Below are 15,047 nucleotides of genomic sequence, written 5' to 3'. Positions count from 1 at the left end.
AAAGTACCTTCACAAGATTCTGAGAATGAAAGCAGCAGGTTGTGAGACTCTCAAGACCTTTAGTCCCCACTCTGCTCTTTCTGTGCCACGGTGGGAAAAAAACTTAATTTGTAAAATGGAGAACAAGGAGAGGCTACTGAACTTCCTTCAAGAGTCTTGGTCAAAGGACACCCAAAATTTCATGCGAATCCGTCCATAACTTTGTGACATATCCTGCACAGAGACAGACAAACAGACAAATGAAAAATCATTCATCGAGTTACAACTTGGTGAAATGGAACGGCACTCCGTAGAGAACATCCCTCCGCCAGGCTGAATAGTTGACATTGTGTCTACCACTGAGAGGTCGCATCTGATTCTGGTCCTTAACCAAGATCAAATCATCTTGTTCTCGTCACCTAATCGACTCTTCCACCTCGTTTTGTCACAAGTCATCCACAACTTTTAGAGATAACATGCTATATATTGTTTTTGGCCCCGTCTCTCAACGGTGAAGAATCACATGAAAAATTCCCAGATCCGGATCTGGTTTCGGATTTTCGGAATAGCATCCATACATTCAAACAAAGTATGGCATCCATCACCACCTCCAACCCTTATTTTGCACGGTCGCTCTCTCTGCCGGGTCCCCTACTAGCACCGTGTTGTCAGTTATGCGTGGCGCCTGACACGCCATTCGTGCCACGACCTCCTGCGGTGCTTTCTTACGGGTCACGCCAGATTCCAAGGACGGCCATCCTCGCACACCTGACGGTCTGCGTGCAACAACCCTGGGTCCCCACGTGACCCCTAACCTGCACTCTCCGGTGCTGCCACGAATCTGCAAATTTGGAATCTGCAAATTCCAAAATTTGGAATTTCTAACTCCCAGCTCCTCTCCTCCAAGGCAGGGGCAAATCCAGGAATTGGGTAGGGGGGGTTTCCAAATAACAGAAAATTATAAATTTTCCAAATAATTTCCAAATAAATTACTGTGAGCTGTTAGTGGTTTACTGTTTATTCGGTACTGTATTGATACAGTTTTTCTGAGGCTTCTGGCCTTTTTTGTGGCACACTTTCGTGAGGGGAGTTCTGGGTGACCAGGGAACCCCTGGGTTTGCCACTGTAATGGTAAATATTTTTTGTTGAGGGGGGGGGGTTCCAGGCAACCAGGAAACCCCCCTGAATTTGCCACTGAAAGGCTCTCTGGGGGTTCTGTTCACCCCCCCCTCCCAATTTGCCTTGCTCCCCCCGTTACGCACATCTCTCGTTAAATCCACCAAGTCAACCAATGAGACGACAACCTCTGGATCAAACGGTTTTTCAAATATTCAACGGATTTTTCAACTGCAGTCAAATTACAGTTTGACCAAGGACAAATTGAAATAGTAATCATTCATGGGGGTTTTGGGGTTGTTGTTTTTTTGTTTATTACAGCCATCGACATGATATATGCAAAAATGTAATTTTATATATTTGGTGGAACATGGGTTTTTCAGGCTCGGAATTTATGGGTTTGCGTCGGGCCTCCACCACAATCCTTGTATCTGGATATCAAATGATTCGAAAATCTTAGAATACCAATTGAAACTGTTGAAATATGTCAATCAAGGTCACAATCAAAGTGGTTCTAGGGTTTCAGGTGAATATGCAGATTTGATATATATATATATATATATATATATATATATATATATATATACACATATATATATATATATATATATATATATATATATATATATATATATATATATATATATATATATATATATATATATATATATATATATATATCGTCACTAGTTAGCGTTGGTGGGTCACCTGCCTGCTCAGGTTGGCAGCCATATAAAATGTCACATGTAAAATAGTTGAGCAGTCAACCGTCTTAACTCTCATCTTCTTTACTTAAGTCTGTGGTCCCTGGTCCAGTGGTCCTGTCAATGTCTATTCTGCTGAAAAAACTCTTCTGCACTTATTTTGTCGAGATATTTCATTATTCTAAACATCTCTATCATATCCCCTCGTCATTTCCTCCTTTCTCATGTAATATAAAGTGCTGTCTCTATCAGCTGCTCCTCATATCTCAATTAAGCTCGGCCCAGAATCAACTGGCTATTGTTTGAGTAAGATAATGGCAAGAATGAAGGACTGGGTCAGTTACAATGTCAGAGAGAAGTGAAGTCGATTGAGAAAATGTACGAAGTGTGGATATGGCACATTCATGACTGGCTAAATGACCACTTGCTGTTTCACCATGAACATATCCTTTGTGCTGTACAGTAATTGCTATCCTTCCTCGTTAATCCTCCAATTTAGTCATCATCATTAAAAATGACCAAAAGAGGGCAGTAACATCACATGAAAGCAATGCATGGCTGTTGTCCAACAACGGCAACTGAAAGCCAATTTGGTACAGTAAAGGAAATGATAACCATTTGGCAAGTCCCCCAAAAACGCCTACAAGGATAGAACTTATAAAAAATAGAAACTTCTTGAGTTCAATATTTTTCAACTTTCATCCAAATGGAGTGGTTATTTAAGAGAAAATTTTTTTACAAGGTCTCCATCTTGGACAACTTTCCTCTCCATCATGGTAAGTTCCATCGAGTTTCATGAAACATAATATGGGCACACAACACCCACAGATCACCCAAACCAGGGTCAAGCGACATACCTTTCCCTGGACCCCTCTTGCCCTTTCGATTAAAAGTTTACATCCAATGCTATTTTTAACCAATCTACTGTACTTGTTGCTACCATTTTCCATGGAAGACCCTTCTATATACTGAGGACTACTATAATCTACCAGTTTGCAGGGTAACCCACAGGTATGCACACTCGTCTCTGATATATATATATATATATATATATATATATATATATATATATATATATATATATATATATATATATATATATATATATATATATATATATATATATATATATATATATATATATATATATATATCTCTCTCTCTCTCTCTCTCTCTCTATCTCTATCTCTATCTCTATCTCTATCTCTATCTCTATATCTATCTCTATCTCTCTCTCTCTCTCTCTCTCTCTCTCTCTCTCTCTCTCTCTCTCTCTCTCTCTCTCTCTCATGGTAAACTGTCATCCAGGTGTTTCACAGGCAGAGTGATTCATCAATTGGTATGCTGTCCCTCAGATGGATGTTGAACTGGGCGTCCCATCTGCCGGCATTAGTGGGTGCATCTCCCCCCACCCATGCACTACCCACTTCTCTACTTATTGGAGGGTTGCCAACAAAAGATAGAACTACCCAAATGTTGCACCAGCTGGTTAAAGCAGGAGTAATTAGTTCTGGGTGCTGAGATAACTCACGTTCTCTTGGTGAAAGACACCGTGGGTTCTTTAACACCTAGCAAATAAAATTCGGTCTCAGATAGGTCCCCCTGCTTAATGGTCGTACAAAAGATGGTGGACTCGACACTCGGCCTGCAAAGCACCAATCTGATATTTTATTGTCGGGTCAAAATATAACCGACTAAACAGTGCTTGGACGAATATGTGCCACCCCTGTACTGTATACCCACATATCAGACAATACATTGACAACTCTCAGTGTAAAATCCTAACTACCATCCCAACTCTCCTCTTGTTTTTGTTTTTTTTTACCTCCACAATGTCGCAGTTCGAAAGAGCTCCGTGTTGCTTGCTGTTGGTGCTGTTGTTGTTGTTGGGGTTCTTGTGGAGTTGTGGGGGTCGATTTTTGAAATGTGCACCCATTGGCCAGACGGATTCACATCCACATTGCTCACTTGACTCCATCCACCATAGCACCCACATGAAACGATATGGCTGCCATCTTGGTTTTCTGGTGGGCCTAATGCATTAGACCTGTAGGCCTCTGCTGACTATACACTGCCTGGGAAAGCCGGGTGTTGGCTTAGCAGTTAGGACGGCTGGCTTAGGATCTTAGGGGTCCTGAGTAGGGGTCCTGAGTTCAAGCTGAGTTCAAGCCATGTTGGCTGCTGAATTAACACCAGGTGGGGTTGACTCAGTCTGTCATCCTTCCAAGGTCGGTGAAATGAGTAGCAATATTACTGGAAGAGGGGCACAGCATCAGCAGCACAGCTGTGCTTCCAAGAAATGATAGCTACCCAGCAGCCAAGCTGCCATATGCAAGAACAGAACTACCTGGGTTTTTTTTTTGCGTCGCAGGTTGTGACCACAGTGATGGTCAATTCTCACGTGTTATACTCTCAAGCTATTATGTCCCCCATTCCTGTCACTATCCATCCTGGTTTAACAAGCTCAAATGAGCTAAGAACCTCGTCCTCTTAATGATGACGTCATAAAAACGAATATGACGTCATTGTGATGTATCAGGTTTGCGATAAACTATCTGTGCAAATGCCCGGCTTGATTCGCACAAACAAAATTCAAACAGCTTTCCTCGTTTCGGAGATAATGGTATTGGCGATTTCCATTAGTGGCGATATTATGACGTCAACTTTTTTTCAAGGAAGAATTTCCAAAATCGGAAATGGTTACTGCCTGCGCGTGGGCTTTCTGCATATACATGGCAAGTTTCACGAAGATCCGATGAAAACTCAGGGTTGTGAAACAAAAAATGTCAAAAAATAGGAATGACGTCATAAAAAATTGATATGTCGTCATAGTGATGGATCATATGTGCGGTAATTAATCTCTGCTAATGCCCTGTTCGATTCCCGCAAACAGAATTCAAAAAGCTTGCCTAGTTTCGGAGATAATTTTTTAGCCGATTTCCATTAGCGGAGATATTTTGACGTCATAACTTTTTTTCAAGGAGGAATTTTCAAAATCGGAGATGGTTACTGTCTGCGCAGGGTGTTTGTACATATATATATATGCCAAGTTTCAGGAAGTTTCGATGAAAAGTGTAGGCTGTGAAATAAAAAAAGTCCACAAGAAGTAGCAGAAGAACAACTACGTGAGTAAGACTTAGAGATCCTCCACAACAAGGATCTATAAATAACAATCTGTATTGAATTTATCTACAGCCTTGATTATCTCAAACATTTCAAAAAGGTTTCTACTGAATATCTTCATTTCTAATGTGATAAAAAGTTTAGTTTGTCTCAGCCCCATCTTTGTATAGCTAGTCTGGTATCCCTGGAATCAATCTGATCTGACTACCATATGACCTCACCTAATCCCCCATGGGTGATTAAGCATTTAAGCAGTAAAATTCAAAAATGCTGATACCCCAACTTACCTAACCCCGCCACTGGGTTTAGTTAAGGTATTTACAAAAATAAAAATCGTGTAAAGCATCATCTATAATAAATAGGTTGTGCATGATGTTCAGATAAAAATAACTCCGACTCGTAATGTGCTATAACATATCAAAATATATCAACAAAAAAAACCAGGCTGATTAGTTTACGTTTTATATCCAACAAAACGTAAATTGGGTATTTAATTTTTTTGTTTCGTATATTGAAACGCTGGATATGGATTCGAACCTGAACTAAAATTTAATCGGCTGTTGTTGTCACCTAACCAACTCATCCCACCTAGTTTTGTTATAATCCGTCCATCACTTTCTCAGATATCTTAGGACATGTCGTTTTAGCCCGGTGAAGAATCACTTAAAAAACATTCTCGGATCCGAGTCGGATCGAAAATCGAATCAATTCTTCCTCGTCACATCCCCAAACGGCCCACCAAGTTTCAGCCAAATCTATCCACAACATTTTCACAAATCCTGCCATATGTCATTTTTTGGCCCAATCTCTCATTGGTGAGAAATCACATAAAAATTCTCAGATCCAGATCCGGATTCGGATCCTCACCAAAGTAGAATTGTTTCGTCCATGTCATGTACGCAAACTCTGCACCAAATTTCATATGAATCAATCCGCAACTTTTTGAGATACCCTGTTCACAAACAAACAAACAACAGACAAACAAACAAGAAGATGTCGTACAGAGCACAACACTTGCAAAATCCAGAAAACAAATTTGACGTCAAAAACAATTGGTGGTTGAATTAAATACCCAAATTTGCAACTACTCTTCAAATTTCAAGTCAATCCGATGAAAATTGACAATTTTCGGAATGCGGCCGATGTTGTCCTTTTGGCCGACGTTGACCTCGAAAATAATTTACCGGTTGAATTCAGTGACCTGAAATATAAATCCTCTTCAAATTTCAAGTCAATCGGATGAAAATTGAGGATTTTAGAAATCTCACTGAACTTGATGACCCTTTGACCTCAAAAACAATATGCTTCTTCCTTATGACAAATTCGACCATGTGGTGAAGTTTTGTGAAGATCGGTTTAAAATTGTGACCTGTTGGCGATAAACAGACAAACACACAGACAGAATAAAAAAAATCGACTAACCAATATACTTGAAAAATCTTCGATTTTGCAACTAACAAACAAACAGACAGACAGACAGACAGGGGTGAAAACATAACCTCCTTCGCCTTCGATGGCAGAGGTAATTAGCCTGAAGACACTTTCATCACAAACCAATCTTCTTCTGCGGTAGCACAAGGCTGCTGGGTGGCCTCATTGGCTGAGGGTGCAGCTGTGCCACTGATGCAATTCCTAGCAGGAATTTGGAATTGGTTCAGGGTGCCAGCGATAGTTCACATACTCTTCGCGAAGGACACCATGTGATCTTCAACATCCACCGACTAACGTCCGTAGATGGGATGCTCAGTTTAAAGTCCATCTGAGAGGCGGCACACACATTGATGAATCGCCCTGCCTGTGAAACTTGGGGATGACAGTTTATAGCCGGGCCGAGATTCCAACCCAGGTTAAGTAGCTTAGAGGTGGATGTGCAGACCTCGAGTCTCGACCATCCTGCCATCTCATCATGAACCAATACACCTGTGCTATCCCCTCACTAGTCCTAGTTATGACTAAACCTGCATTTTTCCCTTATGTATTTCAAAAAAGGCTTTCCTATTGTGTTTAATATTCCTTCCCATATCCTGTCTTGACTTGCCGAGCAGAGTTCTTAAATAGCTTCAGTTTGCTCCTATATTTATCCGAATCTGCCACCAGTTCAGTTATTTTATACTGTTTCTGGGGCAGCATTCAGTAGTTAAAATTAATGGCTTTAGCACCATTTGTGTTCATGAAACCGATAGGACTTCTTGAAGAAGTATTAAGGACACATGTTTGGGAGAACTGGCTGGCATATGGCCTGTGCGAGAGATTTTAGACTAGAGAGGTTAAGTATAAATGTCCTATCACATGACTAGTGTTGAACTGGGTGGGGCTGGGCTTCGGCGAGAGGGAGCTTCTCAGAGGTCCCATAACCACATTGAGGAACTCTTCACAACCCAATCTTGCATTCAATGGTGAAGAGGTAGAAGCACCGGTTCTCCCCCCCCTCCTCCCCCACAAGACCTCCTCTGATTGGTAGCGAGCAATGACCCCGATGTTTTTGGTAGTATTGGGGCCATTCATTGGCTGAAACACGCACAGTGTAATGGCATGGCACTACCAACATTTACAGAAATGGCTTGAGGGCCAGAGAAGGGGAGAGAGTCCTTAAAGATGGGGTGCTTGGCCAAACTCTCTCTCTCTCTCTCTCTGATCTCTCGCTGACCCTCTTGCCATTGGAACATTCAAATAGTCCAACACCCAAGGAGAGTCAATACACTTGACTCTCTTCTTATACCCTCAAAGTTTGTTCTACTAAAATACAGTTGCTTTACTCCACTATCAGAAATTGCACAACTCTTCCCAATAGCCTTGCTCATGCTTTGTTGTGGTCACTCATCCCGATCAGCTCATTTACTTCCACGTTTTCCATCATATTCGGATCATTACCCAAAAACTGCCCTCCCCATTGTAAGCTTATCTACAAACTGGCTTCCATAACAACGCTGCACAAAAATCGACGAATTCATCATCTACTTCCACATTTCTCTGCACTTGGACTCAACCTATGCCAAGCAAGTTGACATCCTCCCATAAACATTCTTCCCAAAGCATCTTAAAATGTTCTTCCATCACCCCAGAGAGCTTTGTAACAGAATCTTATAAGTATCTCACTATTCTTGCTTTCCCTAATCTCGATCCACAGAAATTCCTCAATCTCCATTTCCAATTTTATAGAAACCCCTTTTTTATTGATACAGTCGTCTTTCCCCCCAATTTGATAAGCCTCCTCCTCTTCTCTATTTGCTGTCCCACATGTACATTTTGTATCCTCCTTCTAACTCTGGTTTTCTCATGACCCTCTATTAAACTAGATGTCACTTATTCCAAAACAATAATCAAAATCCTCACCACCAGCTATAATTTTGAGCTCGTCCAACTTTATTTAGAGCCTGGTGGTGGCTTAAGACCTTTGGGTCCTAAGTTTGAGCCTCCATCGTGCCAATAAATAACACCAGGTGGGTTAACTCAGCCGGTTATCCTTCCAAGGTTGGCAAAATGAGTACCAGCTTTCTGGGAAGAATGAGTCATTCACCGTCTCTGAGTGGTGACCTGTACAGGATTTTGCCCCCTAACCAAGGTAAAACTGCTTCGGAAGCCCCTGTAGGTCTGAAACCGTAATGTGGTTCTTCTTTCATCTTATTTGGACTCCGAACATTTTTTGACTTCTCCCGCCTTCGTGTCCCTATAACATATTCTGTTCCATGAAGTTCTCCCTGATGTTCTGAAATAGTGCGCCTCTGAATTTTTGGGCATACCTTTGATTGAAAAGAAATAAATCAACACATCATCACACACGTAGCAGATTTGAGTGTTTAAGTTACAAAATATTGCAGTCAGACTAAAAAGCAATGCATTGACATTTTATTTCAGATTATGTACAAAAGGTGAGTTTCAAATTGTTTGAACATCACAAGACAGTATAACTCGTGGCAAAACTGAATGCGAGACAAGTTTGCACATCATTTTGAAAATTATATCCTTCATTTGTGTGAAAATGTTTTCTCTACTTTAGTAACGAAAAAAAAAAAAAAAACAGTTGTAATGTAACATTCTATTTATTTTTTCAATTTTTTTTTTACAAAAGCAGGAGGAAGGCCAGAGGCAAGATGCCAGGAATGGCCATGGTTATGAAAGTTTTGAGAAAAGAACATCCAAGGGAGATCGTTCTGCTTCTCATTCCACACGCACCATTAACTGAGTAGAAGAACAAAAAATATTCACAGTGGAGTGGGTGTACCGGAATGTGAACTGACAGACTGAAACGGCGAGATTATAAAGCGTATTTAATGATGTTTTTGTAAGGAATATACACATATAACGTTGTACAAATAAATAATTCCAAAGGGGATTAAACCCCCCAAAATACGGGTTAATACGGTTCACAAGGAATGTGCTTGCAACAATCAATTTGCCAGTTACACGCTCTCACGATGCTCAGAACCCCGGTTCAAATCTTGTCTGCTGGATGCATTTGGCCATCGCCTACGAATGCTCTTGTAAATTCACATTGAAGTACACTGATGTCTACTGAAGTCTTTGTCGTGCATGTGGTTTATGTAGAAGCTCCATGATGAGACTTCGCTCGATGTAAGAAAGAAAAATGCAAAAATGAAATCCCCTCTCCAAGAGTGAGGCTCATGGAAGAGCAAGGTTAACTTGACAGTGGCTTTGCAGAGAAACAATTGGGCGCAACCAGCAAGAGAATAAACGGACAGGAAAGGGAGGAAACACTGAAATCAGCAAGCGAGATGCTTGGGTTAGGAAAGGGTTAATGGGAGTAACAATGATCATGGCTCGGGACATGAGGGTGGAGCACTGCCTGCATAAAGTGCTGTAGGGAAGAGTGAGACAAAACAGTGTCTGGAAGGTGGTTCCATGTATGGGAGAAGTGAGGAATAAAAGGGATGAAGTGTGCGGTCAGCTTGGATTTTAAGTGTAACCAGGCGGAGGTTATTGTTAGAACACGTGCATCCTGTAGCAGAAAGGGTCAGAGGACTGAGAGCATAGGGAGAAAATATCGGAGAATAGACCGCTGGAAATTCATAACAATAAGTCAATAAAACCCAAATGAAACAATGCAGCATGATTGAAAAAAAAAAAAAACAATCAAGGAAAGCTATTGGGAATACAAAACAATGGAACGACACGCAAAGTAAATGAAACCAATTTGAACGATCAACCAGTTGAATAAGAGAACACGGTGCTGGGAAACATTTTGTTGAAGGATAAAAAAAAAAAAGCAAAAGTTTAAATTTAAATGTAGTTTTTCTAATTCAAATATCAATATTTCATGATGATTTATAGACATACATAATCATACCTCACTCGTAGCTACACTCATCTAAAGCCAAATGCAATTCAAGAAGCATCTGGTTCAAACTTTTTGGAAGTTGAACTGAAGACTTTTTACAATCACCACCAGGGTCATGTAACCACCGAATCCAAAGTTTAATTGGTGGAAACGGATGAAGTCATTGTGGCTAAACGAAGAGCAGATTTTCTAGTGCAGGCTGTTTAGCAACGTTCGATGTTTATTTTCGAACAGATATGCATAGAAAATTATAGCAACATGCACGTTGGCACCCGCAGCAAACTCCTGAAGAGTTGAAAGCTTGGGTGCCCCCGCCGGTATGGTATGTATGGTTTATGGCCTGCGGGAAAATGAAAGATCCTCAGATGAGTATTGGTTGCTCTTTCACTTTGACAATGTGATGTCTTGGTTAATTGATGCAGAAACACGCACGATGCTTCTGCGTCCCATTTAGGTTTCATGCTCATAAGGTGGACTTAATGGTAACTCGGACAAGTTGAACAGTCATGATACCATCGGCGTAGCTCTTAGATCCATGGGAAAATCATTGTGGTACGATTTCAGTTGCTATAGTACAAACAAAAATAATCATGATATCAATGTGCAATTCCAGCATGACAGGTGAGTGCAGGTGTGCCACTGATGCAATTCCTAGCAGGAATTTGGAATTGGTTCAGGGTGCCAGCGATAGTTCACGTACTCTTCGCGAAGGACACCATGTGATCTTTAACATCCACCGACTAATGTCCGTAGATGGGACGCTCAGTTTAAAGTCTATCTGAGAGGCGGTCCATTTACGTGCAAGCGAGTATTAAAAAAAAAAAAAGACATGCTGAAGGTTTACAAAAATTACAAGACTGGATGCTTGTCCCCAGAGACGGTGTTCCTGCGATAACGGAAGAAAGCAGAAGTTCGGCTTGCTGAGTGGGCTGTACAAGGACCAAGCCATGATGAGTAGGCTATAAAAGTCAAAGATGAGACAGACATTCCGATGGCAATAAAAAAGTGCAAAAAAAAAAAAAAACATTTAAATCCCCCCCAAAAAAAACTTGGGAATGGAAGAGTTACACAACCGAGAGGATCGCAGTTTGGAATCGTTTCTTCCATTCATCATTGGGTTGCTTCTAATTTTCATGGTGAAACCAAAAATGAGAAAGAAAACTGACAAGAGCGGCTCCTGCAGCGTAATGTGTAACACAACAGCCTGAATGACACTGTTCAGATGAACCAATCGACATTGATCTTCACCTCCTGAAGATACGAATGATGTCGTGAATCTTCTGTCGGCAAATTGGACAGGTGGGATGCGGATGATGGAGGAGCTTCCTGCCACATGGTGCACACACACACATATGGCCGCAGCTGTAAGTGGCTGAGTCAACAGGGTTGTCCATGCAGATGGCGCACTCATTGAAAAAACAGTCTTGCATTTGGATGTTCGAAGGGGATGATTCTGTTGGGGAAAAGCGTGATATGGGGTGGAAGGAAAAGGGGGAACCTTGATCAAAAGAAAAGTGCATTGATAAAGGTGAATGTTTGAAAGAAAACATTGCAAGACAATTGTTAACGTCAAAAGTTTTTGTTACCTATCCACACGCTTCAGGTGTGACGTGCAGTTCCAACGAATTTCCCCTTACCGAGTGGGTTTATCATCTTATCCTGACAATGTTTCCCTCCTTTTGCTACAACTGTACAACTGTGCCGACTTCATTTGCACTTTTTTCCCAAATCCTTCTCAGCTTCATCATGCTTCTTCTTATAGGGGAAACCAAAGGTGCACCGAGCCAGTGGGAGCCATTGGTACACCCCCTTCAGCGGCTATTCTTGGTCAACGACATTAAGTTTCAACACATTGACACTTCAATCATAACGTCGTAAGTGCCAATGTGCTGCATTTAATATCATTAACAACACATTCCTTGAAATTATCTTCCGTGATCATGGTTGCAGAAAGTGACAGAAGAGGGAAGTTTGAGCAATATGCAATCTGCTGACAATTAGAATGTTCTTGAAGCAGAGACCTATTGACCAAATATCTACCATTACGATTCATCCACCGCAATCAAAGAAGAGTATATTGGCTCTGTGGCAGCGCAACACTAATTTGATTGTTATCAGTGGGATTTTGGACCAACATTAACGAATAATGTTCATTGATAACAGCTGGTTGGTCTGCAACCTTGATGAGCAGGTGCCAACGGAATATTTTGATCCAAACTGTCCAGTAACTGCATTTCCACCTTCATACTCTTTTGGAAGACATTCTCTTCCTCCAAAATTTAATGCTGACACTTCCAAGTCTCACCTTGGCTTTTGAAGGACATGTATGAATTGGGTGACATTGGAGAAGAGCATTCCGACGAAAATGAAGAGGAGCAAAGGTGATTGTTGCAGCCTGCAGTGGGGAACTGCTCAACTGCTTGGCATGGCATTGGGGACAACGTATACGAACCTGAAAAGAGAGAACAGAAGTTTTTCGTGAAATAAGGAGTTCCGTTATTGTTTGGATCGCCATTAGCTAAAAGTCAAGACCATGGAAGCACGGCCTATTGGTACTTCAGGTCACAAGCTAAATATTGCTCAAACTGGCAACCCCTTCAATGGCAACATACGATATTTTTCATCCTCAAGTAAGTAAGCACACAGCCTCAAGTAAGCTGACGACTCCGATTGGATTCCCCCAGAGATAGAGTATATGAAAAGGGTTTAAAAATATAAATATATTCTGGAGAGATGGGGAGGCAGGGGGATTGCCGGTTCACAGCCAGCAGCAGGGGCCACAGTCTGAAGATTGAGGAAGTTGGAGGACATTTGTGGTGCAGGGGTCTTCCAAGGTCTTTCATAAGTATTAATAAACCCATAACTAACATACCCAGTGATGTAATATTTCTTGACGAGGCTTGAAAACAGAAGAACAACCAGAGCAATTGTGAGGAGTCGGCAAAGAAGAGGGTCTGGCCCTCCACATCAGGCACAGTCTTCCTGGATTGCATCCTTCCATCCCCGGACAGCTTTAGCTGCAGAATCCCTGGATACATAAACACAATCACCATACATTTTATGTACTTGTTCGAAAAAGAGAAGCAATAGCTAAACCACTGTTAACTCAGAAGAGCTATTTTTCTGCCAAAGTGGGAGAAGGAAAGGGAGAGAGAGAGAGAGAGAGAGAGGAGAGGGTAGGGGTGGGGGTCTTCAGACGTTTTTTTGCATCTGGTAACAAAAGCTTATCTTAAATTTCCAGGAAAATAGAAACTGAAAACCAGCTATACATACCTTCAGTATCTTTGGGATATAGAAACTGGTGGATGACCCAATACTCTGGGCGGTCCAGGAGAACTTCAGGCTCAACACCCAGCTCTGCCGTGGACAGCGTGATGGGGTCACAAGTCGTAATGCCAAGCACCATGGGCTCTGTGTAGCAAGCATTCTGGCACTGTTCATACAGCAACACCGGATTACTCTCGCGCTCTCATCTGGCCACAGTACAAAAGGCCATCCTGTTCAGTACAAGGGTCTTCCCTATACCCGTTATCATAACCCTCTCACTATGGCCTTCGTTGTAGCCAGCAATTAAAAATTCCACAATAATTATTTTCAGACGATGCTCCGTTTCCTTAACATGACAGCTATGCGATTCATCTCAATATCTTTCACGACAGCACGTGGAAGATCTTTCTCCTCTACCAACTGAAAACTATCGCAAACAAAGTTTGCTCAATGCCAAATTAACACAACACGAACATTTACCTCAAAGCGGAAAATGACCGTCTCTTCAATCTGTAGGGTCCGCTCCATGAAAATAAGAGTACGACCCGGTCCTCCATTCCATTTCACAACTGACCCTCCAGCCTCCAGCCTGACATTTGGACTCGTGTTCCTAAGGCAGGAAGGACATTCTCAGCATCATTATCATTTCTATTGTTGGATTTAACCCCACCCACTTGGGGGCCATTTTCACACGACATTACTCAGGTCTCAAATACGTTTCACCTTAACGTCATGCGATTCGGTTTTGTTGGTACTCGCTAGTCTTAGTGAATTGCTTCTATGAGGTTAGAGTCTTTCTCCTTGTGTCTATTTTTATTTATTTCCAAATGATTCCTTCTGATTCAGAGTACATTTTTCTTGGCATTCAATATTGTGTGTTTGTTCGAGCATTTTTCTGTACTTGCTTGGAAGTGACTACTCTGTACTTCAATTTAAAAAAAAAAAAAAGTTACTCATGCTTAGTTTGTGTTCTTTATCTTCTTTGTCACAATACAATAAGAGACAGTTTTTTGAAGACCAGCTGCATTTTTGAGAAATATCATTTTCATAGCTCTCTGCATTTCTTTATGATGGACTCAAGGGTTCTCCTCCACTTGTATATATGTGTACGACCTTGTTTAAGATATTTATAGCTCTTAACTCAAGTCGTTCTGGATGTTTCCTTTTGTAGCACTCGTAGGCCTGAAAGTTGACTCATGGTCACAGTGTCTGGGCTGTTTGTTGGTTCAGATCAGTAAAAAGTTTTTTTTTCCCCCTACTTTCCTATCTTTAGAATTTGTTTGTTTCCTTCCTTATGCCTTCTGTAGATGATCTGTGGCATCAGTGTGTTTGTGTGTGACCAACAAAAGGCACATTCATTCCTGGCCAGTAACGCTGACCTCGAGACATAGATTTAGCGATGGCGGGATTGCTCATTTGGTTACCGGTTCATCTCTGAGCTGTATAGTCTAGGTTGGATGTAAAACTGCAGTTACGATGGAGTTGCATTTCGGATCAAGTCTTTTTCTGAATGAGACAATCTGCAGCTCGGTTTGGGACATTGAATATCCCATAGAATCGGT

At 41.4% G+C, this 15,047-nt stretch overlaps 1 protein-coding gene across 1 annotated transcript in view; it reads right to left on the bottom strand.

The window, feature by feature from the left end:
- Window positions 1-8,756: 8,756 nt before the first annotated feature.
- LOC147033120 (E3 ubiquitin-protein ligase NEURL1B-like) overlaps window positions 8,757-15,047 on the bottom strand; it is a 35,014-nt gene continuing 28,723 nt past the window's right edge. Inside the window, exons 5-9 of the mRNA XM_085871221.1 lie at window positions 13,966-14,095; window positions 13,492-13,651; window positions 13,091-13,246; window positions 12,524-12,670; window positions 8,757-11,671 (exon numbers count right to left, since the gene is read on the bottom strand). Coding sequence (XP_085727347.1) covers window positions 11,463-11,671; window positions 12,524-12,670; window positions 13,091-13,246; window positions 13,492-13,651; window positions 13,966-14,095 — 802 coding nt within the window. The 3' untranslated portion in view covers window positions 8,757-11,462. The remainder of the gene's footprint in view (window positions 11,672-12,523; window positions 12,671-13,090; window positions 13,247-13,491; window positions 13,652-13,965; window positions 14,096-15,047) is intronic.

This window comes from Eptatretus burgeri, chromosome 2 (assembly GCF_056783735.1).
Source record: "Eptatretus burgeri isolate ZD-2024b chromosome 2, Ebu_testis_v1, whole genome shotgun sequence".
NCBI lineage: Eukaryota > Metazoa > Chordata > Myxini > Myxiniformes > Myxinidae > Eptatretus > Eptatretus burgeri.
This window is presented reverse-complemented; position numbering and strand designations above follow the sequence as displayed.